The sequence below is a fragment of the Tachypleus tridentatus genome, chromosome 7 (assembly GCF_004210375.1).
Source record: "Tachypleus tridentatus isolate NWPU-2018 chromosome 7, ASM421037v1, whole genome shotgun sequence".
NCBI classification, from domain to species: Eukaryota; Metazoa; Arthropoda; class Merostomata; order Xiphosura; family Limulidae; genus Tachypleus; species Tachypleus tridentatus.
In genome coordinates this window covers 96,985,758-97,013,394 of record NC_134831.1, presented here as the reverse complement: position 1 = coordinate 97,013,394, position 27,637 = coordinate 96,985,758, and the positions used below count along the sequence as shown (strand labels likewise).

Here is a 27,637-nt window from a genome sequence, read left to right as displayed (position 1 = left end):
TTGTGTTTTGATACTGATCTAAGCTTTATCCTTTATATTTAGTTCCTTTGTGTTTTGATACTGATCTAAGTTTTATCCTTTATATTTAGTTCCTTTGTGTTTTGATATCTAAGCTTTATCCTTTATGTTTTGATACTGATCTAAGTTTTATCCTTCATATTTAGTTCCTTTGTGTTTTGATACTGATCTAAGTTTTATCCTTCATATTTAGTTCCTTTGTGTTTTGATACTGATCTAAGTTTTATCCTTCATATTTAGTTCCTTTGTGTTTTGATACTGATCTAAGTTTTATCCTTCATATTTAGTTCCTTTGTGTTTTGATACTGATCTAAGTTTTATCCTTCATATTTAGTTCCTTTTTGTTTAGGTACTGATCTAAGTTTTATCCTTCTTATTCAGTTTTATTGTGTTTCGATACTGATCTAAGCTTTATCCTTCATATTTAGTTCCTTTGTGTTTTGATACTGATCTAAGTTTTATCCTTCATATTTAGTTCCTTTGTGTTTTGATACTGATCTAAGTTTTATCCTTCATATTTAGTTCCTTTGTGTTTTGATACTGATCTAAGCTTTATCCTTTATGTTTTGATACTGATCTAGGTTTTATCCTTCATATTTAGTTCCTTTGTGTTTTGATACTGATTTAAGTTTTATCCTTCATATTTTAATTTAGATATTTGTCACTGCACTATGACGACAGAAAATCTAGATAATTTGTGTCTGTGGAAATAGATCACATTTGAAACATGAACGTACATAAGCAGTTAAATAGTGAGTGATTCAGTTCCGTTTCATTAGACCCGGCTGGCCACGTGGTTAGGGTGTTCGACTCGTAATCTGAGGGTCGCGGGTTCGAATCCAAGTCGCATCAAACATACTCGCCCTTTCCTCCGTGAGGGCGTTATTATGTTCTGATCAATCCCACTATTTGTTGGTAAAATAGTGCCCCAAGAGTTGGCGGTAGGTAGTGATGACTAGCTGCCTTCCCTCTAATCTTATACTGCTAAATTAAGGAACGCTAGTGCAGATAGCTCTCGTGTAGCTTTGCGCAAAGTTCAAAAGAAACCAAACCTTTTCAGTAAGTTACACGGTGAGAATTATCGCGTGTGATTCAGCATGCCGTCAGCGTATTTAGCGCATTCGTTATCGACCGATTAAGGAGGAAACTATCCACGTAAGTCAGCCGCTAATTAGTGTAGGGGTTTCTGTTAAAACACTATTTTAGCCTTTTTGTAATTGCAAGTTAGGCCTACCCACTCACGAGGTTAAGTGTCTTTCACAAAGAGTGAGAATTTGACACTCTGGGAACAAGAAGTGTGATTTCAAGATTAAAAATATGTGAGAGAGGTCAAAATTCACCCCCACCTCCCAGACAAGAAAGAGCGGGAAAAGTGAGATAAAACCTCTTTTATTTTGTTTGTTTTCGAATTTCGCTCAAAGCTACTCGAGAGCTATCTGCGCTAGTCGTTTCTAATTTAGCAGTGTAAGACTAGTGGGAAGGCAGCTAGCCATCACCACCCACCGCCAACTCTTGGACTACTCTTTTACCAACGAATAGTGGAATTGACTTTGACATTATAATTCCACACGGCTTAAAGGGCGAGCATGTTTGATGCGACGGGATTTCGAACCTCAGATTACGAGTCGAGCGCCTTAACCACCTGGCCATGTCGGGTCCCTCTTTTATTTCTAAGTTATCACTAAAGTGATTTGATTTATTTTAAATTTTATAACAAACTTCTTGAGGGCTGTTTGAGATAACCGTCTCTTAATTTAAAATTGATAGACTATAAAACGCAGCGACTTAACAACACTCATCGCCGACTCTTGGGCTACTTGTTTACCAACGAATAATGATATTGAACGTTACAATATAACGCACCTACGGCTGAAAAGAGCGACGCCAAACCATCAAGCCACGTGAGGGTCTAACAACGAACTACATATCTCATATCCTCCGTCAGTGTCGACACGTGTAAAAACTTGGAGACGTGCGCTAACCATATAAATAAAACAAAGGTTCCGTTTCATTTTGCTTGTGCATATTTTTAAAAGTCAAAATCAGGCACCTAATCTGAGTCACTGACGGTGGAAACAGAAGGTTTGGTATTCAGACGAACAAACAGAAACATGTATAAAACAATAATTTCCAAGAGTTATTACAAATACCACTTAGTTTGCAAAATAAAAGATAATAAAAATATAACAATTGAGTCAAAATGAAGAATAAATTTGGATTTAGAAACCAGATACCAGACACATTGGACATGTGTTTATTTACCATATTTAATTATATCATAAACCAGATACCAGACACATTGGACATATGTTTATTTACCATATTTAATTATATCATAAACCAGATACCAGACACATTGGACATGTGTTTATTTACCATATTTAATTATATCATTAATCAGATACCAGACACATTGGACATGTGTTTATTTACCATATTTAATTATATCATAAACCAGATACCAGACACATTGGACATATGTTTATTTACCATATTTAATTATATCATAAACCAGATACCAGACACATTGGACATATGTTTATTTACCATATTTAATTATATCATAAATCAGCTACCATACACATTGGACATACGTTTATTTACCATATTTAATTATATCATAAATCAGATACCAGACACATTGGACATATTTTATTCACCATATTTAATTATATCATAAATCAGATACCAGACACATTGGACATACGTTTATTTACCATATTTAATTATATCATAAATCAGATACCAGACACATTGGACATATTTTATTCACCATATTTAATTATATCATAAATCAGATACCAGACACATTGGACATATTTTATTTACCATATTTAATTATATCATAAATCAGATACCAGACACATTGGACATATTTTATTTACCACATTTAATTATATCGTAAATCAGAAACCAGACACATTGGACATATGTTTATTTACCAAAATGTCACCAAAGGGAGCGAAATCAGTCAGAAACTCTCAAACACCCGCCATTCTTATAACACACAAATGGTTGAAAGTGCGAAAAAAGACTGACGACAGCGGGTCTTGAAAATGAAACCCCTCAGATCCCTCATGCACTAACCACCAGAATACCCTCAAAACCACAGCAACTTATATATCAGCAAAGTATCGCCTAGAACATATGAAACCCACAGGTTGAACTATGTGACGTGGTGCTTCATAAAAGCAGTGCGTTACTATTAAATAGTAGCAGTGACACGACCTGACCTCGATGAACTAGCAACATTTGAAACTTGTCGTTCGTTCTTTAGTGATGACAGAAAACCAACAGGACATCTTTGGAATATTTCCTTTAACTTACCCTATTTACAGATTATTAATTTCATATTAACTTCAATTGTACTTCTTTCCTACATGGTAGGAATAATAATTCAATTATTCATTAGTGTTGATACTGATCCGTATCCTTACTTATTATGTACTTTATTGTGTTGATGTTGATCCATATCCTTACTTATTGTGTACTTTATTGTGTTGATATTGATCCATATCCTTACTTATTGTGTACTTTATTGTGTTGACATTGATCCATATTCTTACTTATTGTGTACTTTATTGTGTTGATATTGATCCATATCCTTACTTATTATGTACTTTATTGTGTTGATATTGATCCATATCCTTACTTATTGTGTACTTTATTGTGTTCATACTGATCCATATCCTTAGTTATTGTGTACTTTATTGTGTTGATACTGATTCATATCCTTACTTATTGTGTACTTCATTGTGTTGATACTGATCCATATCCTTACTTATTGTGTACTTTATTGTGTTGATATTGATCCATATCCTTACTTATTATGTACTTTATTGTGTTGATATTGATCCATATCCTTACTTATTATGTACTTTATTGTGTTGATACTGATCCATATCCTTACTTATTGTGTACTTTATTGTGTTGATATTGATCCATATCCTTACTTATAATGTACTTTATTGTGTTGATATTGATCCATATCCTTAGTTATTATGCACTTTATTGTTTTGACACTGATATATGTATCCTTTCTTTACTTCTACTGTAGGTTTGGTTTCAGAACCGGCGGTCTAAAGAGCGAAGAATGAAACAGTTGAGTTCATTAGGGGTCAGGAGGCACTTCTATCGCGGACCCAGGCGTGCTATGAGACCTATACGTTCAGGACTCTCCCCTGACGGACTCGACATCGGTTCCGACGTGTTGGGTGGACGAAACGGTGTATTCGGATACTTTTCGGGTAAGTGTTTATAGAGCAACGTAATATCTACCTTGTTCAGACCAAACGTCGTAATGTAGAAGTGTATTTAGATCACAAGAGTCCGCAACCTCTAGTAATACTTATCTGTTTTATTGTTTATGTGTTAGAGTTAGATTTACCATACGTTGTAGTTGAAATATGTAATACAGGTAATTATTTTGTATTGTAAATTCGAAGGAAGACTGTGTAATTTCTGTTTATTAAACCTGTGTTTATGTGCGTGTGTTGTTTTTAATATAGTTACAACATGTGTCTAGATTTTCATAAAATAACTTTAAGAACATATTTATAATTACACATTTTTTAAACCGTGAATTGAAGACGTGAGAATTTATGTGGTTAAATTTAAGGTTCGCCTCCCACCACTGTCTCAGCGCAGATAACCTGTTGTGTCCTTTTGTATTTAAAATATAACTGTTGGCCGCAATTCAAAATAAGAATTCTTCAGTCAGAACTGAGAGGAAAACGTATTTTACAAATGAGTAACATGCGTTTTAAAAATGTTTATTCGTATCTCTTATTCTGATTACTTCTTCCGAGGCACGTGAAAGGCATAGCGAGGCCAGTATGTCGCAGTAATAACAAAGTATCTTTGCTGGATCGATTTGAAACCGTGTAATACCCGAACTATTTCTTTTCATGGAAGGTGATACAATTTCATTTGATTTTCGTAGAAGAGTAAAATTAAACTTCGATTAAAGACAGGTAGTAACACTTTGAATCCACTCTCTTTTTTGTTTTTACATAAAAATATTTTCTTCATCGTCCATACCTCAATCATTTTGAACAAAAACAAAACTTTCCATAAGAAATCGAGATCGACCCACGTGAGGCTAAGCACGTGCTGGGAGAGTATTTTGTAGGAGCTAACGTGCACAAGAATGAGACACTTCCCGCCAAGCGGATAAAGAAAACGTTAGTTTTTATAAATCAAAAACAACAACTAACATAAAACACAATGAGACTCTCGACTGCAGCAAAAACATCATTGTCTCGGGAACGGTTTATATTGTACTCTTAATAGTAAGGTTACAGATTTGAGAAACAAAACAACGAGCTATTTATTTGTTCATACAAATTTTGCAACATTCAAAAAACGATAAGTTTGACTTGGACTATGGCTCTGTCCACGTTATTTTAAAAGGTCGCTTTAATTTCTTTGATACGTATATTCTTGTAGAACTAATGCACAGGGGCTATCTACGCTGGCAGTACACAATTTTGAATTCATAGACTTGAGGGAAAGTAGTTGATAGAAAGTACTCAACGCCAGAGGGCGGTTTTAATATTTCGTAGATTAATTATTTCGAATTATATTACAGAAAATATTCTGTTGCTTTGTGAAATAAGTGTATAATCAAACTGTATGTAGTGCTTACGCGTATACATCTGATATCTTTAGAGATTTATTGTTTTAAAGGCACACTCACGGAACCACATAGAGTTCGCTTACTTCAAGAGTGAAAAACCAAATATGACACCATGAAAGATAACCCAAGTCTAATTAGCTACTATTTTCTATTAATTACTAGATGCTAATTTAATAGTCAACTGTTTATACCAGGTTGCACCTGTTAATATGTTGCTGTCTTCTGGGAAGTCCTCAGAGAGATTAATTTTCTGGCAATAGTAACCTGGATTCGAACCGGGCTCTAATATGGTTCGACGTGGTTAGGTAGGTGGTTCGGGCACTTGACTCGCAATCTAGGGTGGAGAGTTCTGGAGTTACATTGCCAAATATTGATCATATAAGCTGTCAGAGATATCCGAAACGTTCATTAGCAGCATTTCATAATCTGTCGTATTGTCTAGTGCCGTAAGATGGAAATTATTTGTTTATTTGAGTAAGGCAGTGAACGACACCTGTTTTAAGAATATACCTGTATATATATAAATGTACGTTTTGCTGGGATTCTGTGGGGATTACGTTTAATTGTAACCTTTATTACGTATAGCATGTAACTGGTGAAACATGGCGTGTTAGATCGGACGACAAACCTAAGTATCAGTTTCAACCAATCATCTTGTTAATTCAACAATGTAAGTGCAAATATTACAGAAGGCTCCTAGTGTAATGATACGAAACATCTATTTAAAAGAACACGTACTTTAACTAGGCTACATAAGTGATACCTGCGTAGAATCCAGTAATTAGAATTAAAATTAGTGAGCAATTAATAATTAGACGTGGTGATTGCACACCAGCTTTTCGAAGAAGACGACCCAAGATCAAATATCTTTCTCCTTACACGTGAAATAGTCATTCACAGTCGAAACGTGGGTTAATATCTGGTATTGAGCGAAACGAAGTAGTAACTACTTTATTAGGTTATTGTACAGCTAATTCTGAATAGATGTATTTGTTTAGTAATAGTAGCGATAAAATAAAAGATTGGGTAATTAATTTACAGCAAGGCGGGAAAACTTTTGATTTAGTTCTATCCAACAACTTTATTGAATGGTATGATAAGATATACGTAGAGAGGTTGTTTCTTAAAGTGATGACGTCATTTAACTTATCCCAACCTATGTATGGTACGTAAAGACAGAGGTATCTCATTGTGTTTCGTTGTTGTTTTTTTAATTATCTAGCTAAAAAATGTATCAGACTGCTTATTAAAATTACTGGTTATTGTAACCACGTAGATAGTTCACTCTGCACTTTTATTATATCCTGTTAAGACCACTAATTACGTCAATAGACTAACTAATAGATAGACCAATTAAGCTCTGAAAAAACACAGAGCACTTGTTAGGTAGAAAGACCGACATAACTCTAAAAACAGGTGGACCATCTGATGGGCAAACAGAGTTATTAACACTCCTACGAAAAGACGTTTCTAGTCCTGATTTCTCCAAGCCCGTTCCCCTGGCTGTGGTTTCGCTAGATAGTAGATAGGGACAGTGGGAATCTCGTTAATCCATTCATTAATGGATTTAAATGGCAATTTCATTTAAATACAAAATTATTAGCCTAATATTAATAACCTTTTAAGTTGCTCTGGGGCCTATTAGGCCCCACTTTTCGTAGGAGTGTTAAAACAAACAAATAGACAGATCGACTAAGGTCTAGATAGACAGAAAAATAAAGAATAATAAATATAGTAATCGGAAACAAAAAGGCACATGAACAAAGATATACAAAGAAACCAGTTGATAGATGTTAGAATTGTGAATTATAACCTGTATATATAATCAGTGTATTTATTGTCTTCGTACAGGGTAAAGACAACTTTTCCCTCCACATCACCAAACAGGTCACGAATTGTGCGAGAATTACTTTCAGATATCTGTGTTTTCTATTAATATTGTGAGAGAGAGAAAGAGAGAGTGACAGGAAGTGAGGAATATTTTTAGAAAACGTTACGCCGGTGTTGTACAAAAACAACAAACATTGTTCACTCATTCAAACAACAGGTTTAACTCGGGGTGGTTCCATGTTTTCACCTTCCTCCTGGAAGATGTATGAATTACAAAATTATGGTCTTTTCCAAACTTTTTTTAAAGATAGATCCGGCGGCGCTGCTGTTTCTCGTGCCTCTGAAACTGGTGCTAGGCGGTACCATCTGACAGTATAGTGTGCCAAAACCCACGGTTAGGCTTAGATAAGAACAGTTATTAAAGAGTGAAGTTAGCTTCTGTGTAATGTTACCTTATAGGAAGTATATCTTAAACTGTTTAACCCTAACTTCTAAAGATGTTTTATCATTCAAAGTCTACATGGAATTGCATGTTACTTCTTTTCCTTGTCAGGATCTTCCTTCCATTGCTTGGTGGTTAGGTAGCTCGACTCGTAATCTACAGGTTCGAATCCCGTCACCAAACGTTATAATGTTACGATCAATCCAAATATTTATTTAGAGTAGCCAAAGAATTTGCGGTGGGTGGTGTTGACTAGCTGCCTTCCCTCTAACTTATCACTTCTAGATTAGAGACGGCTATCGAAAATAACCCTCGAGGAGCTTTGTGCGAAAATCAACAAAGAATAATTTAAACATACACGGAGTGACCCCCCCCCCAAAAAAAAAAAAAAAAACTTAATTAATTTAGTTTTCTGGAAGATCTGTTTTTTATAAACCATCGTCCTTTTGATTTCGAATTAAAAATTAAAATTGGTTAATACAATTATCATTTTTACACACTATATGGTGTAAAAGCGACACTGTGAAATATTTGGGTTTATTTGAACAAGAGGGAATCCTCAGTTGTCGCGGCACTAGAAGTTTTCTCAGGCAGGATTATAGTAAACTAATCTAAGAAACTTCCCTCCTTTTACAAATTAAATATATCTATTGTGTACGCTGCAATACCGAGCGTGGGGCGCGCGTATAACCGATTCGGTTTTATTGCTCATCCGGACCTCTACTGGTCTACCCTCAAACTAAATTGTTTGTTTGTTTGTTTTTGAATTTCGCACAAAGCTACTCGAGGGCTATCTGTGCTAGCCGTCCCTAATTTAGTAGTGTAAGACTAGAGGGAAGGCAGCTAGTCATCATCACCCACCGCCAACTCTTGGGTTACTCTTTTACCAACGAATAGTGAGATTGACCGTCACATTATAACACCCCCACGGCTGAAAGGGCGAGCATGTTTGGTGCGATAGGGATTCGAACCCGCGACCCTCGGATTACGAGTCGAACGCCTTAACACGCTTGGCCTTGCCGGGCCTCCCTCAAACTAAAATTATTTTAGGCAGGATTAGAGTAAATTAATCTGTAAGACCTTGGGCGTGACTTAATATATCAATCGACAGGGTTTGATCTCCTGAGTCCGAAACTGCAAATAGAACTCAGATGAATCAGGAGATGAAGGAGCTATGATCTGAAACTTTGTACTCGAAGAAAACGTAAAACTTACAGCCGTTCTGTGAGTCATTATACCGCGATTAAAATACAATGACGTCGAACGATAATTATAACTAAAGCTGTTTAACTGGAAATAATCACATGTTATGTTTATTGTACACTTAAATACGGAAACTGGAATACTTCACCATATTTCATAGCTGAGGTCTTTTAGTTGGAGTTTATATTTCAACACGTATTATTAATACCAATCTTAAATTACGATAAAAAATGTAAACTTTAAAGTTTACCAGTGGTTTGATTTTTTGTGCCTTATAGGAAAACAAATCAAAGTGTTAAAAATATTCTAAACGAACAAAGAAACAACTGTACTCCCCACCCTCTCACGGGGGCTCAGCAGTACGGTTAAGAGCTTATAACAAAAATTCGGGGCTCGATATCCTCTGTAGACATGGCAAACAAAAAGCGTATGTAATTCTCAAGTTCATTAAAAAATCAAAATATTTCTTTTAATTTCAAAAGCGATATATTTTTCTTTATCGCTCTTTGACGGTGTCTAATTACATTTTTGAAAACCCAGTTTCAGAACGACAATAATTTAAAAATTTTGAATACGTTAGCCTTGTTAGAGCACCTGGTAAGTAGTATTTGATTCGCAATTCCTAATCTGTTTATATCGTTCCTGGTATATTTATTTACACAGGGGTAGCATCGTAATAGCCTGCTTCCATGTTAAATGTTTATACGATTACTGCTAATATACGTTTCTTTGACAGCAGACTAAAGATGCGCACCCTGGCGATAACTTCACCAACTGTCGTGACTAACAAATACGCCAACAGAGAGTCTGTTCAACAGTTACGGCTTAACACGGAGGCATTTATTAAATTTTTGCCTTGTGGTTAGAAGCAGGGAATGACTAAGTCGCCAGCTTGTGAGGTCAAAGGTTGGAGCGTCTCCTTAAAGGCCCCCTACCGAGCCTCTTTATTTTCGAAGTTGGATAGTCATAGTTTTCCTTCTGACCTTTAACAGCACGGCATGAACACAGGAAAATTTTCCATAATGCAAAAATGGAAGAGAAGACGGTTCACTAGTGAAATAGAAGATAAGGGTTAGTTTATTGATTTGAATCTAATATTAGTGCGCCGCAGTAAAGAAGTCCGCCATGGTGCAAAAAAGTTTATGGTGTAGTGACGTAGTAACTATTTACATAATATACAGAATGACATAAATATATATATATATATATATATATATGGAGATTTCATGAATTAGGGCTAATTTTGAGGACTGATTCGTTAACTGCCCGGACCTTAAACGGATGTTACACTTCAAATGATCGTTTCGTTGGCTATTATCTTGTTAATTAACATTTGTAAATACGAATAAATAAATGATTTTAGACATACAGACGTAATAATGTTTTACACTCTTTACTGACGTCGCTGTAGGCAGTCAAGGTACGGGGAGCGACACTACTGGTCCGCAGGGAAAGGGCGGCTGTAATTCTCTTCTGGTGGACGCGTGACGAAGATGAATGAGACGGTGCGGTGCACCGTGATTTGTGCATCGTTTTTGCCGCGGTGTTGTGCCGACTTGAATCGTCTACGTTCCGTGATGAGGAGTCGGACTCTTCGTGCGTGCCGTTCAACGATCCAGTAATTTTTCTTTGGCAAACCCCAAAAGGGGGAACGATACGAACCAGTTCCGTCGACAACTCGATGGGCTGAAAAGCCCAGGGAAAGATTTATCTGCAGAAGGTGGAAAGAGAGAATCAATGGAAGGGGTGGATGTACAGTGGAAGACCAATAATGAGATGAGCGACATCACTCATGCACACATCTTGTGCTCCGGCCCTGGTTAAGTTAGTTTACTATCTTATCAGGTAGCTCGGAATCGTTCCGAAAAGCGCTTCTCGCCAACCGAGCTTCATTAAAGAAGGGAGGCCTCTAGCGCCGTTTTTCTTGTGACCTTCAATCCCCGCGCCGAATGTTTTTGGATTTGAGTGCGCTCTTGTTAGCAAGTTTTAAACAACTCGAAAGATTTTTCTTCATTGTTAATCAAACACTTTGCTAATAATAAAATATATTAAAATCACGATGAGAAACGTTTCGAGTTAATAAATTTTGGAAATTGTCACCGTTCATGAAGTTTTTGTTTACGTAAATCGAGAAGAAAGGGAACAAACTTTGTGTATTGAAGCCATTTAGGCCTAAGTAATGTTTCTGATTGCAGCACATTCTGTGTATTGAAGCCATTTAGGCCTAAGTAATGTTTCTGATTGCAGCACATTCTGTGTATTGAAGCCATTTAGGCCTAAGTAATGTTTCTGAGTGCAGCACAAAAAACAATTGTATACACTCTAATACAAGGTTTGAAACTTAAATATACATTCAGAGTTTATACAATTCATATACATCTGTTTGTACATTTACAATTTTAGCACATTAACAAATAAGCAATACAGAATGTTAACAAATTAATAAATAAAGGACCTGATAATGTAAATTATTAATCTGTTTAACATAGAATATGCAAATCTACTGACACAGCTAAAGTTTCGGCCACTATTTATTGTTTATTGTTATAATTTCACATAAAGATTGTTTTTCTTTGTCAGTTTGATATGTTTGTTTAGGACTAACTTCAATTTCCGCAGCTAAGCTGATTGAAAATCGAGAAATACTATTGGGAGACCACCCAACTGATGAAATAATAAACTAATCTTTCCAAGTAGAAACGTATATTTAATTAGTTATAGTGATGACTTGGCTGGATTTTAGTTTCTCAGTAGGCACACAGTTTGCTTTGATCGCTAGAAAAATATAGACGTATAAAGACGTAAGTACTGATTTTCACTGTAAGATATAGTCTCGAGATAAGATGATTCAAGATATGCTGCCATAGTGACTATCTTACGTGAAAATATAGCTTGGGCCTCAGTTGAACAATTTCCATACCTATTACACGTGTTACTGTCGTTCAACTAATATTTATTATTGTTTTTAAGTTGTATTATATACGTGGATAACCAGATGTTGTCGATGGTGTTCTGGCGTGAAGCTACTTAATGGTCTGTCTGCGCTGTGTTCGCCACAGGGAACCTAAATGTGGATTTTATCATTGCAAAGTCTGTAAACTAACGAGATAGAATGAGCATGTTAAATCCTCGTGTTTTTCCATAGCTGCTATTGGATAAAAAACATTATGGGAAGAACTTTAATTGTGTAAGGTACAGTTGCTTTCGTCACTCAATATAAGCCAATCATTGTTTTATATTGCAATACATATCGTAACAAGTTAATCCGCAATATGTTGCCATAGTAACCGAATGAGTGCCACGTGTGTTTCACGTAGTAATTCATTATTTAAACAATAATGTTTTTGTGTGTTTTTTTTTTTTTTTTTCATTTTTCATGAATATTGCCTGAATACTTGACACTGGGCTAAACCAGTTCCACGTATTACGTTGTTAATCGATTATTCAATTGGTATAGACTATATCTTTGTTCCATCTCCATTGTGATTTGAACAAAGTTTGAATTCAGATAAATACATTAAAACACATACCATTTCACCAGATCTGTTACCTAACCGTATCTAATGTTACCATATCTACTCTAACCGTGACTAATATTAACACACATATCTTCACCATAACATATATAACCATACTCAACATGATGTTACCAGACCTAATATAACCACCCTGTTCGTTACAGTTCTTAACATACAGTTTTCATGCCTAACATAGCTTAATAAACATATTATTACCATACGCAACCTAACACGGCTTATTAAATATGTCTTTACCATTATTAACCTGTCATAACCATGTCTAACCTAGGTTACTAAACTAACCTTTAATATTTTTTAATTTACCTGATGTTTCTTTGTTTTAGTTAATTTCTTCATTATTTAAAACATATTAACATTATTAACCTGTTAAATATAATATTTATAATTTAAAGGAACATAAACTGTGACCAAAACAGCTTACGTCCCACGAAAGTTCATTACTGACCGTTGTATGTATGTATATATCACATTAACATTAACTTCTGTAGTGATGGTTCTGTGTAGTGGCATATATATATTGTGTGTATTGTGTATATATCACATTAACAATACGTTTTGTAGTGGTTGTTCTCTATAATGTTATATGGGTACAGTGTTTATTGTATATTTACATATCAAATTGACACTAACTTGTGTAGTGGTGGTTCTTTATAGTGTTGTATGTGCACAGTGTGTATATATATATCACATTAACACGAACAGCTTAACGAATAACTAATATAATATTACACATGACAATAAATTCTGTATATATAAATCCAGTATTTATACCCTATGTAATATTATATATCTACTTACACACTCTGTTTGCTGAACTCAATACTGTACTACTGCATAGTCCGATACAAACCTGTCACTTCACTGGTACTCAAGTTAACACCCACATCACACCCTTTAACACAGCCATTCCAACTCCTGATCGCGATGTATCCAACCACGTTTAATGGATAAATTGTCTCTAAAATTATGATGTACATCAAACAGAACCAAATGAATATCATATAATTCTTTCAGACACCATATTTCCATACCGTCACCGTATTACCATACCGTCACCATATTTCCATACCGACACCGTATTTTCATACCGACACTATATTTCCATATCGTCACCATATTTCCATACCGTCACCGTATTTCCATACCGTCACTGTATTTCCATATCGTCACCATATTTCCATACCGTCACCATATTTCCATACCGTCACCGTATTTCCATATCGTCACCATATTTCCATATCGTCACCATATTTCCATACCGTCACCATATTTCCATACCGTCACCGTATTTCCATACCGACACCATATTTCCATACCGTCACCATATTTCCATACCGACACCATATTTCCATACCGTCACCATATTTCCATTCCGGAAAGTTAGTTTAAGGAACCCCGTTTCATACAGTTACCTAAATAATAGAAACATGTGCAATTTTCAAGGTTGAATTTCTTTTAATATATTTCGCCCACCTCCTGATATTTTTATTACTATAGATTCCAGTAGTCCACGTGACTTTCAGTATGGATCTCAAGGACTTTACGAATTTTATTCCGGTCAACAGGCACCAGATGGTCCAACGTTTCACCCCGGAGGGATGCCACAAACATCGGTGGGAATTCTTGACCAATCGGTACGCATGGGAACAGTTCTAAGTCCAGGTAAGTTCGAAGTCCAGGTAAGACGTGCCTTTCTTATTTAAAATGGCAGTAAAGCGATAGTTTAATGTCAAGCAATTGAAATGAACGTGGGGTTTTATAAATGTTAGCAAACAGAATTTGCGTATTTACCGAAAACTTCAGAAGATCGGTTTGGTTTGATTTGGTTTCGAATTTCGCGCAAAGCTGACGAGGACTATCTGCGCTCGCCGCCCGTAATTTGGCAATGTAAGACTAGAGGAAAGGCAGCTAGTCATCACCACCCACCGCCAACTCTTGGGCTACTTTTTTACCAACGAATAGTGGTATTGACTGTAACATTATAACGACCCCACCCCTGAAAGGTCGAGCCTTTTTGGTGTGACGAGGATTCGAACCCACGACCCTCAGATTACGAGTCGAATGCTTTAACCACCTGGACACGCTGGGCTCTTAACTACGGATTCAATCAGTTCCAAAACTATCCTGTGATGTCGTGAATCCAAACTGGATTTTGTTTAATTCCATGAGTTTCCCGATATCTAAATAGACGTGTTTGTAAGATTATTGTAACACCCTCGTGAGTTCATTCAGAGTTAACATGCCAATTCTCCAAACTATTTCCTACGTCAAACAAGGTATACGGAAGTGGATAATACACGAACAACGTTGATGCATATTGTTGTTACATAGAGTGAATAAGTGAGTGAAAACTAGTTTATTCAGTATTCGAACAATGTTGCTATATTTCAACTCCAGGACTGCGAGGATATTAACATTGACTGCTCCCAGGTGGCTCAGCGGTAAGTCTAAGGACTTGTAACGCTGTAAACAAAAGAGGATTTCGACTACCTCGGTAGGCACAACTCAGTTATGTCACTCTGTGCTTAACTGAAAACAATCAAACACACCCGAACTCGACCAAAATGTTCCCCAGTGGCTCGGCGTGCTTACAGTGCTGAAACTTGGGTTGCGATACCCGTCGTGGGCAGAACACAGGTAGCCCATCGTGTTTGTGTTAGCTTCAATACCGCTGGATCAAAAGCACAAACCACTGATTTTTAAAAACTCGTGACTTGTTTGATTTCCCATTTCCAGAAAACGAGAGCGTGTTCAGTGTAGCTTTGAGAGTGGTGTTACAACTTTTATTCAAAACAAAATGTTAGAATGTGTAGGAACTATTATTGTTTTCTTGGTCGTTAATACTAAAATGTTTCGCAAGGGGGACATCTCTCATTCTTCCACTAGACTACCAACTGGTTACTGAAGAACGCTAAAGGTGTGAAAAGAATTGCTTTGCTTACAGACAGAAAATTAATGTCTTCCATTAATAATATACTTGGGGATTAATAGGGTGGTGAGGGGGGGCGACTGTGGAGTAGTATCTGTGGTTCTCCCTTGTCCCCACCCCCTGCGGTGTTACGCGCCAGTAATGGGTGGCAACTTCGAACCAGCTAAAATTTATCGGTACCTACCAGACGCCGGTCACTTATTGGCCGGCGCTCTCTTATCAGGATAAAGCAACAAATCATGCCCACTGCCGATCATTTACGTCAGGCTATGGCAAAAATATTCGTACATCTTTCGAAAAATAAACGACACTGTTGCTGCCTAAACGTCGGTGGGGGTGGTCGGGAGAGAAAATAAAGTCCCTGAACTCTGTGTAAGATTCCCCAACTAAATATTAAAAGTCAGTTCTGGGTGACGACAAAGTTTCTGTGTATGTTTCGGCACGTGTTGAATTTGTTTCTAAAACCACAAAATTACGTAAACGCAAAGGTACAGTTATGAAGAAAATATATTTTGTGAAGTATCGAACAAATGGCCTAATGTAACCGAAATCACGAGGCTTAAGGTAAAACAAAAAGCGTGCCTTTGAAACGCTGCCAAAGAGTGTGTTTTATGAAGCGATTTATTATCAAATTTACGTCCCTGTATCATTTCACAAGATATTTAAAGACTACCTAGTTATGAGATGTGTAAACTAGATCAGAAATGAAACATCGAGATCAAAATATTACAATTAAATGAGACCTGGCGTGGACTGATGGTTAGGCCACTAGAATTCTTATCTGTGGGCTTAGAAACATCTAAGCAAGTAACTGAAAGGTGTTAAGTGTAAAAACATCTGGACAACAAGTGTTTGGAAAGTGTTAGGTATAGAGACATCTGAACAACAAGTAATTGTAAGGTGTTAGGTGTAGAGACATCTGGACAACAAGTGATTGGAAAGTGTTAGGCGTAGAGACACCTGGACAACAAGTGATTGGAAGGTGTTATGTGTAGAGACATCTGGACAACAAGTGATTGGAAGGTGTTAGGTGTAGAGACATCTGGACAACAAGTGATAGGAAGGTGTTAGGTGTAGAGACATCTGGACAACAAGTGATTGGAAGGTGTTAGGTGCAGAGACATCTGGACAACAAGTAATTGTAAGGTGTTAGGTGTAGAGACATCTGGACAACAAGTGATTGTAAGGTGTTAGGTGTAGAGACATCTGAACAACAAGTAATTGTAAGGTGTTAGGTGTAGAGACATCTGGACAACAAGTATTTGTAAGTTTTTAGGTGTAGAGACATCTGGACAACAAGTGATTGTAAGGTGTTTGGTGTAGAGACATCTGAACAACAAGTGAATGTAAGGTGTTAGGTGTAGAGACATCTGAACAACTAATAATTGGAAGGTGTTAGGTGTAGAGACATCTGAACAACTAATAATTGGAAGGTGTTAGGTGTAGAGACATCTGGACAACAAGTAATTGTAAGGTGTTAGGTGTAGAGACATCTGGACAACAAGTGATTGTAAGGTGTTAGGTGTAGAGACATCTGAACAACAAGTGATTGTAAGGTGTTAGGTGTAGAGACATCTGAACAACAAGTGATTGGAAGGTGTTAGTTGTAGAGACATCTGAACAACAAGTGATTGTAAGGTGTTAGGTGAAGAGACATCTGGACAACAAGTGATTGGAAGGTGTTAGGTGTAGAGACATCTGGACAACAAGTAATTGTAAGGTGTTAGGTGTAGAGACATCTGGACAACAAGTAATTGTAAGGTGTTAGTTGTAGTGTAGAGACATCTGAACAACAAGTGATTGTAAGGTGTTAGGTGTAGAGACATCTGGACAACAAGTGATTGGAAGGTGTTAGGTGTAGAGACATCTGAACAACAAGTGATTGGAAGGTGTTAGGTGTAGAGACATCTGAACAACAAGTAACTGTAAGGTGTTAGGTGTAGAGACATCTGAACAACAAGTAATTGTAAGGTGTTAGGTGTAGAGACATCTGGACAACAAGTGATTGGAAGGTGTTAGGTGTAGAGACATCTGGACAACAAGTGATTGGAAGGTGTTAGGTGTAGAGACATCTGGACAACAAGTGATAGGAAGGTGTTAGGTGTAGAGACATCTGGACAACAAGTGATTGGAAGGTGTTAGGTGTAGAGACATCTGGACAACAAGTGATTGGAAGGTGTTAGGTGTAGAGACATCTGAACAACAAGTGATTGTAAGGTGTTAGGTGTAGAGACATCTGAACAACAAGTAATTGTAAGGTGTTAGGTGTAGAAACATCTGAACAACAAGTAATTGTAAGGTGTTAGGTATAGAGACATTTGAACAACAAGTGATTGGAAGGTGTTAGGTGTAGAGACATCTGGACAACAAGTGATTGTAAGGTGTTAGGTGTAGAGATATCTGGTCAACAAGTGATTGGAAGGTGTTAGGTGTAGAGACATCTGAACAACAAGTAACTGTAAGGTGTTAGGTGTAGAGACATCTGAACAACAAGTAACTGTAAGGTGTTAGGTGTAGAGACATCTGAACAACAAGTGATTGGAAGGTGTTAGGTGTACAGACATCTGAACAACAAGTAATTGTAAGGTGTTAGGTGTAGAGACATCTGAACAACAAGTAACTGTAAGGTGGTAGGTGTAGAGACATCTGAACAACAAGTGATTGGAAGGTGTTAGGTGTACAGACATCTGAACAACAAGTAATTGTAAGGTGTTAGGTGTAGAAACACCTGAACAACAAGTAATTGTAAGGTGTTTGGTATAGAGACATCTGGACAACAAGTGATTGTAAGGTGTTAGGTGTAGAGACATCTGGACAACAAGTAATTGTAAGGTGTTAGGTTAGAGAATCTGGACAACAAGTGATTGGAAGGTGTTAGGTGTAGAGACATCTGGACAACAAGTGATTGGAAGGTGTTAGGTGTAGAGACATCTGGACAACAAGTGATTGGAAGGTGTTAGGTGTAGAGACATCTGGACAACAAGTAATTGTAAGGTGTTAGGTGTAGAGACATCTGGACAACAAGTAATTGTAAGGTGTTAGTTGTAGTGTAGATACATCTGAACAACAAATGATTGTAAGGTGTTAGGTGTAGAGACATCTGGACAACAAGTGATTGGAAAGTGTTAGGTGTAGAGACATCTGAACAACAAGTAATTGTAAGGTGTTAGGTGTAGAGACATCTGGACAACAAGTGATTGTAAGGTGTTAGGTGTAGAGACATCTGAACAACAAGTAATTGTAAGGTGTTAGGTGTAGAGACATCTGAACAACAAGTAATTGTAAGGTGTTAGTTGTAGTGTAGAGACATCTGAACAACAAGTGATTGTAAGGTGTTAGGTGTAGAGACATCTGAACAACAAGTGATTGGAAGGTGTTAGGTGTAGAGACATCTGAACAACAAGTAACTGTAAGGTGTTAGGTGTAGAGACATCTGAACAACAAGTGATTGGAAGGTGTTAGGTGAAGAGACATCTGAACAACAAGTAATTGTAAGGTGTTAGGTGTAGAGACATCTGAACAACAAGTAATTGTAAGGTGTTAGGTGTAGAGACATCTGAACAACAAGTAATTGTAAGGTGTTAGGTGTAGAGACATCTGGACAACAAGTGATTAGAAGGTGTTAGGTGTAGAGACATCTGGACAACAAGTGATTGGAAGGTGTTAGGTGTAGAGACATCTGGACAACAAGTGATAACTGGAAGGTGTTAGGTGTAGAGACATCTGGACAACAAGTGATTGGAAGGTGTTAGGTGTAGAGACATCTGGACAACAAGTGATTGGAAGGTGTTAGGTGTAGAGACATCTGAACAACAAGTGATTGTAAGGTGTTAGGTGTAGAGACATCTGAACAACAAGTAATTGTAAGGTGTTAGGTGTAGAAACATCTGAACAACAAGTAATTGTAAGGTGTTAGGTATAGAGACATCTGAACAACAAGTGATTGGAAGGTGTTAGGTGTAGAGACATCTGGACAACAAGTGATTGTAAGGTGTTAGGTGTAGAGATATCTGGTCAACAAGTGATTGGAAGGTGTTAGGTGTAGAGACATCTGAACAACAAGTAACTGTAAGGTGTTAGGTGTAGAGACATCTGAACAACAAGTGATTGGAAGGTGTTAGGTGTACAGACATCTGAACAACAAGTAATTGTAAGGTGTTAGGTGTAGAGACATCTGAACAACAAGTAACTGTAAGGTGGTAGGTGTAGAGACATCTGAACAACAAGTGATTGGAAGGTGTTAGGTGTACAGACATCTGAACAACAAGTAATTGTAAGGTGTTAGGTGTAGAGACATCTGAACAACAAGTAATTGTAAGGTGTTTGGTATAGAGACATCTGAACAACAAGTGATTGGAAGGTGTTAGGTGTAGAGACATCTTGACAACAAGTGATTGTAAGGTGTTAGGTGTAGAGACATCTGGACAACAAGTAATTGTAAGGTGTTAGGTTAGAGAATCTGGACAACAAGTGATTGTAAGGTGTTAGGTGTAGAGACATCTGGACAACAAGTGATTGGAAGGTGTTAGGTGTAGAGACATCTGGACAACAAGTGATTGGAAGGTGTTAGGTGTAGAGACATCTGGACAACAAGTAATTGTAAGGTGTTTGTTGTAGTGTAGATACATCTGAACAACAAATGATTGTAAGGTGTTAGGTGTAGAGACATCTGGACAACAAGTGATTCGAAGGTGTTAGGTGTAGAGACATCTGGACAACAAGTAATTGTAAGGTGTTAGGTTAGAGAATCTTGGCAACAAGTGATTGTAAGGTGTTAGGTGTAGAGACATCTGGACAACAAGTAATTGTAAGGTGTTAGGTTAGAGAATCTTGGCAACAAGTGATTGTAAGGTGTTAGGTGTAGAGACATCTGGACAACAAGTGATTGGAAGGTGTTAGGTGTAGAGACATCTGGACAACAAGTAATTGTAAGGTGTTAGGTGTAGAGACATCTGGACAACAAGTAATTGTAAGGTGTTAGTTGTAGTGTAGAGACATCTGAACAACAAGTGATTGCAAGGTGTTAGGTGTAGAGACATCTGGACAACAAGTGACTGGAAGGTGTTAGGTGTAGAGACATCTGAACAACAAGTGATTGGAAGGTGTTAGGTGTAGAGACATCTGAACAACAAGTAATTGTAAGGTGTTAGGTGTAGAGACATCTGAACAACAAGTAATTGTAAGGTGTTAGGTGTAGAGACATCTGACAACAAGTAATTGTAAGGTGTTAGGTGTAGAGACATCTGGACAACAAGTAATTGTAAGGTGTTAGGTTAGAGAATCTGGACAACAAGTGATTGTAAGGTGTTAGGTGTAGAGACATCTGGACAACAAGTGATTGGAAAGTGTTAGGTGTAGAGACATCTGAACAACAAGTAATTGTAAGGTGTTAGGTGTAGAGACATCTGGACAACAAGTGATTGTAAGGTGTTAGGTGTAGAGACATGTGAACAACAAGTAATTGTAAGGTGTTAGGTGTAGAGACATCTGAACAACAAGTAATTGTAAGGTGTTAGTTGTAGAGACATCTGAACAACAAGTAATTGTAAGGTGTTAGGTGTAGAGACATCTAGACAACAAGTGATTGGAAGGTGTTAGGTGTAGAGACATCTGAACAACAAGTAACTGTTAGGTGTTAGGTGTAGAGACATCTGAACAACAAGTGATTGGAAGTTGTTAGGTGTACAGACATCTGAACAACAAGTAATTGTAAGGTGTTGGGTGTAGAGACATCTGAAAAACAAGTAACTGTAAGGTGTTAGGTGTAGAGACATCTGTACAACAAGTGATTGGAAGGTGTAAGGTGTAGAGACATCTGGACAACAAGTAATTGTAAGGTGTTAGGTGTAGAGACATCTGAACAACAAGTAATTGTAAGGTGTTAGGTGTAGAGACATCTAGACAACAAGTGATTGTAAGGTGTTAGGTGTAGAGACATTTGAACAACAAGTGATTGTAAGGTGTTAGGTGTAGAGACATTTGAACAACAAGTGATTGTAAGGTGTTAGGTGTAGAGACATCTGAACAACAAGTAATTGTAAGATGTTAGGTGTAGAGACATTTGAACAACAAGTGATTGTAAGGTGTTAGGTGTAGAGACATCTGAACAACAAGTAATTGTAAGGTGTTAGGTGTAGAAACATCTGAACAACAAGTGATTGGAAGGTGTTAGGTGTAGAGACATTTTGACAACAAGTGATTGGAAGGTGTTAGGTGTAGAGAATCTGGACAACAAGTGATTGGAAGGTGTTAGGTGTAGAGACATCTGGACAACAAGTAATTGTAAGGTGTTAGATGTAGAGACATCTGGACAACAAGTGATTGGAAGGTGTTAGGTGTAGAGACATCTGGACAACAAGTAATTGTAAGGTGTTAGGTTAGAGAATCTGGACAACAAGTGATTGTAAGGTGTTAGGTGTAGAGACATCTGGACAACAAGTAATTGTAAGGTGTTAGGTTAGAGAATCTGGACAACAAGTGATTGTAAGGTGTTAGGTGTAGAGACATATGGACAACAAGTGATTGGAAGGTGTTAGGTGTAGAGACAACTGGACAACAAGTGATTGGAAGGTGTTAGGTGTAGAGACATCTGAACAACGAGTAATTGTGAGGTGTTAGGTGTAGAAATATCTTCAAGTATTGAAAAATTGTAAGTTTTTTGCAGACAGTAAGTTTGTAGGTTTAAACAACTGCCATTTGAAAGGTGTATGTGTGTATAGAGAAACCATAAGGTGCTAGACAGGTGTTGGGTGTAAACGTCAACAGAACAAACTTAGGATAGTGGCAGAGAAGCGAATACGTCTGGTGTTTGAGACGTTCAAACTGCAAGACTTCCGCTTTTAAAGGCGTTCACGGTGCCTAGACATTAAGTTTACAGTGATGAGGTGTAAAATAAGTTAGTTGTAGTTACAAACCTTAGATTATAAAACATTTATAAACGTTTACCTCTTAAATTGTAGCCTAGTCTCAACTTTTCAATTGTTCTATCCCTTTAATAGGAAATTACTGTGCAGTTTAATTGTTCATATTCCATACTCTCTCCCCGTGCAGGTCACTTCAGTTTAAGTGTCGAAGAACAATGTTTACACCATCACAGTGACTTCATTTCTCATCGGTCGAGCCCAGGTATGAGGTCATGTCTTCGCCCAGGGTTTATTACTGATGGTCACTGTCCATCTCGATCGTCTATTGACAGCGTCTACCACGGAGGAATTTCCCATCATGCACTGAGTGAAACACCTGTTTGGTGACGTCATTGTTGTAGTAGTTCTTCCTGTAGTTATCATCTGGTTTTGTTTGAAGACGTCGAGTTCCTCCCAGAAGCTCAATGTCAGAAGAGTTGGACACGTTGAAGAAAGAATGAACTTCGATGGAGGCTAAACTCAACAGAACAGTTTGTTTTGTGTAGGCATTTAGCATTTCTAAACGAAACTTTTTCGCGCCACCTAGCGGATTCGAACGTTTCTTAATTCTGTGTATTTGGGACAAAAAGAAATATTTGTAGATATTCAAATATAAGATGTAGAATTTAAGGTATTATATCACCCACTGTCTTTACATATTTGTAGAACATAGGTGTAGAAAATGACAAGAATGATGACTTCAAAGTTGTGACACAGTGAGCTGTGACCCACTTGCAATGTATTAGAACGTAAGGTATGACACATGATAGTAAGACAAGTTTTGGTATATATTAGAACATCAGATATGACACATAATGGGTAGATATGTTTTCAAGTATAACATGAAGCGTGACACATAGTGAGCAGACCAACTTTAAAATTTGTTAAAACATGAGATGCGACACACAATAAACAGACAAATTTTGGAATATATCAAAGCATGATGTGCGACACATTGCGGACAGAGAAGTTTTGGAGTATATCAGAGTATGATGTGTGACACATTGCGGACAGAGAAGTTTTGGAGTATATCAGAGTATGATGTGTGACACATAGCGGACAGAGAAGTTTTGGAGTATATCAGAGTATGATGTGTGACACGTAGCGGACAGAGAAGTTTTGGAGCATATCAGAGTATGATGTGTGACACGTAGCGGACAGAGAAGTTTTGGAGTATATAAGGGTATGATGTGTGACACGTAGCGAACAGAGAAGTTTTGGAGTATATCAGGGTATGATGTGTGACACGTAGCGGACAGAGAAGTTTTGGAGTATATCAGGGTATGATGTGTGACACATAGCGGACAGACAAGGCTTGGTATCTCAGATGTATTCACTATAATAAAACATATTTCTTACGTGGCGAGAAAGGAATTGAATACCTCCTTCAAGTTAATGACGGTTTTGGTTTAACTTTTGTTTAGTCTGAGTTTTGAAGAAACTGGTTTCACATAGAACAACAATTTGTTATGAGTGTTTAGTCTGAGTTTTGAAGAAACTGGTTTCACATAGAACAACCACTTGTTCTAAGTGTTTTGTCTGAGTTTTGAAGAAACTGGTTTCACATAGAACAACAATTTGTTATGAGTGTTTAGTCTGAGTTTTGAAGAAACTGGTTTCACTTAGAACAACCACTTGTTCTAAGTGTTTAGTTTTATTTTTGAACAAACTGGTGTCAAGGAATTCAACCATTAGTTAGATGTGTAGTCACGCCAATTTACTGTGTACGATCCATTTATTACACTTGGAATAACATGAACAGTGTTTTATTTTAAACTTTTAGGTGTACGCTTTTTTTCATAGTATTTTAACAATAAACTTTTGAAAAAAACACCTTTACTCTCCAGATAATAATAATGAATTAGTTCAACCAAAGTTTCGCCATTAGAGAACTGGTGAATCCTCAATGGCGAAACTTTGGTTGAACTAAACAGGAGTTTTATAAATATTATCCAGAGTTTGTTTCAAAATGTCTAGACCTTCCTTGAAAAAAGTATTCTGAAAAATAGGAGAATACTTTTGTTTGTACATTCTAACTTTGCCAATAGTGACTCAGTAATAAGTCTGTGTACTCAAACTGGAAAAAAATCCAAATCTCCCAACATGTAATTATCTATTTTTGTTTGATTGTCGTGGAAGTAACACGACATGAAACTATTCAAACACTGTCGTGCAGGTATGCCTCGATTGTTAATGTGCAAAATAAAAAACACAAAAATCAAAATCGATCGGACGATTAAGAAAAGCGGAAACGTAAGTATATTGTCAATCAAAGATTTACCAAGTTGATTTCATTATAATTTGAAGCCATTTGTCAATTTTTACTCTTAATGGAGTTCCGATTACAAATACGTAAAATATGTTTCATTATATTCTAAATACGTTTGGAATTAGTATGATTTCCCGTCTTGTATATATGTGTTATTGAATGAAATGATTTCTACTAGAAATGACTTCTCAAGCATCATGTCACTATTCCATCACAAATTGAAAATTGAATGAAGATCGCATTACATTGTTACTTTGTTAATAAATAAATAACTTACACGGGTCAGAGGTAAGTTTATGGCGTTACAACGCTAAAATCCGGGGCTCGATTTCTTACGATGGACAGAGTGAAAATAACGATTTTTGTAGTTTATCACTAAGAACACAACAACAAAATTTGTGTTTGTTATTGTTGTTGTGATTGGACGAATGATTTCTTTTCTGGTGAATGTAAATATCCCTTTCAGAAGATGGTATGTACAGATTACAAACGAGTTGTCTCTTTTTTTCTATATTGTATAGAATGGATTCGAGAAGAAATAAAAAGTTTACATAAACGCTTGTGTGATTAGTTTTGAGTTGTTATCTTTGAAGTTTATTATTTTAATCTTTGTGTTTGATTTTTCTATTATTTGATAGAAGAATCCAAAGAACGAAGATTACAGGTAAAGTCGAACTGTCATCAAGAAGAAATATGTTATACTTGATTTATTAATGAGTAGAACTTATAGGAACTTAATAAGGATTATTAAACTTAATCCCTGGGAAATTAAACTTACGTTTTATTCACACATCAACATAACAAAAAAGTCTGATAAAATAATCCTACGTAATAAAATGTTTTTCTGTATAATCTAAAGTGATATTTTTAAATATTAATTAAATTATATACCATACAAGTCGGAAGATGAAGTTAGATCATCACTATATTTCAAGAAGAGTTTTATTGATTGTAAATACATGAAATTAGGATTAATATTCACAGTACTTAGAATTAGAACTTTAGGGTGTGTAAATAGTATTATAACATTATCTGTCTTCAAACTGGTAATATATATGGTAGTGTTAGTTATGAATATTTTTATAATTTCGAAGAAAAGAGATGTGTAGTGTTTCATATTTATATACTTACATTAACTTCAATGTTAATATTAAGAGTCAGAGGCCCCAAAAATATTCTGATTTCTATTATAACACTACTATTTCAGGAGAAACACAAGGCAATCAGGAGTAACAAAGCAATTGAAGTGTTTAATTCTTTTATACATAATCGCAATGAAATGTTACTGACAAATTATTATTTAAACTATTATTATTATTTAAATTATTATTTAAACTCTGAAAGTTTTAATGCAGAAAAAGTTACAGATTAATCTTTATTTAAATATCAACTGATATTATTAGGATAGAAAATGTAACATGATAATCTTTGTTTAAATACCAACTGGTATTGTTAGAATAGAAAATGTAACATAATAATCTTTATTTAAATACCAATTGATATTATTAGGATAGAAAATGTAACATAATAATCTTTATTTAAATACCAACTGATATCATTAAGATAGAAAATGTAACATAATAATCTTTATTTAAATACCAACTGATATTATTAGGATAGAAAATGTAACATAATAATCTTTATTTAAATACCAACTGATATTGTTAGGATAGAAAATGTAACATAATAATTTTTATTTAAATACCAACTGGTATTGTTAGAATAGAAAATGTAACATAATAATCTTTATTTAAATACCAATTGATATTATTAGGATAGAAAATGTAACATAATAATCTTTATTTAAATACCAACTGATATTATTAGGATAGAAAATGTAACACAATAATCTTTATTTAAATACCAACTGATATTATTAGGATAGAAAATGTAACATAATGATCTTTATTTAAATACCAACTAATATTGTTAGGATAGAAAATGTAACATAATAATCTTTATTTAAATACCAACTGGTATTGTTAGAATAGAAAATGTAACATAATAATCTTTATTTAAATACATACTGGATTTGTTGGGATAGAAAATGTTTCAGATTGATCATTATTTAAATACCAACATATATTGTTAGAACAGAAAATGTCACAGGTTAATCATTGTTGAAATAACAACAGATATTGTTAGGACAGAAAATGTCACAGGTTAATCATTGTTGAAATAACAGCAGATATTGTTGGGACAGAAAATATTAGAGAGTAAACATTATGTAAATATCAGTAACTATTGCCAAGATAACAAAAATGTCCGGAGATATAAAATATATTCACACAATATATAAAATGTTTTTAGTTGATAAGTGTGATCGGGTTTAGTTGGTTGTTATGAGCACAGCCCAGACAGCTTAATGCTTAGTAACAAGGTTATCCTAACCTACTACTACAAATTGTCGGTGTATTAGTCTTAGTAACAAGTTTATCCCAACCTACTACTCCAAATCGTCGGTGTATTAGTCTTAGTAACAAGTTTATCCCAATCTACTACTCCAAATCGTCGGTGTAGGAGTCTTAGTAACAAGTTTATCCCAACCTACTACTCCAAATCGTCGGTGTATTAGTCTTAGCAACAAGTTTATCCCAACCTACTACTCCAAATCGTCGGTGTATTAGTCTTAGTAACAAGTTTATCCCAACCTACTACTCCAAATCGTCGGTGTGGGAGTCTTAGTAACAAGTTTATCCCAACCTACTACTCCAAATCGTCGGTGTATTAGTCTTAGTAACAAGTTTATCTCAACCTACCACTCCAAATCGTCGGTGTATTAGTCTTAGTAACAAGTTTATCACAACCTACTACTCTAAATCGTCGGTGTATTAGTCTTAGTAACAAGTTTATCCCAACCTACTACT

The 27,637-nt window shown here is 36.0% G+C and overlaps 1 protein-coding gene across 1 annotated transcript in view; it reads left to right on the top strand.

Moving 5' to 3' along the window:
• LOC143256256 (LIM/homeobox protein Lhx5-like) overlaps positions 1–25,313 on the top strand; it is a 146,012-nt gene extending 120,699 nt beyond the window's left edge. Inside the window, exons 3-5 of the mRNA XM_076513219.1 lie at positions 4,076–4,265; positions 14,168–14,332; positions 22,650–25,313. Coding sequence (XP_076369334.1) covers positions 4,076–4,265; positions 14,168–14,332; positions 22,650–22,849 — 555 coding nt within the window. The 3' untranslated portion in view covers positions 22,850–25,313. The remainder of the gene's footprint in view (positions 1–4,075; positions 4,266–14,167; positions 14,333–22,649) is intronic.
• The last annotated feature ends 2,324 nt before the right edge of the window (positions 25,314–27,637 follow it).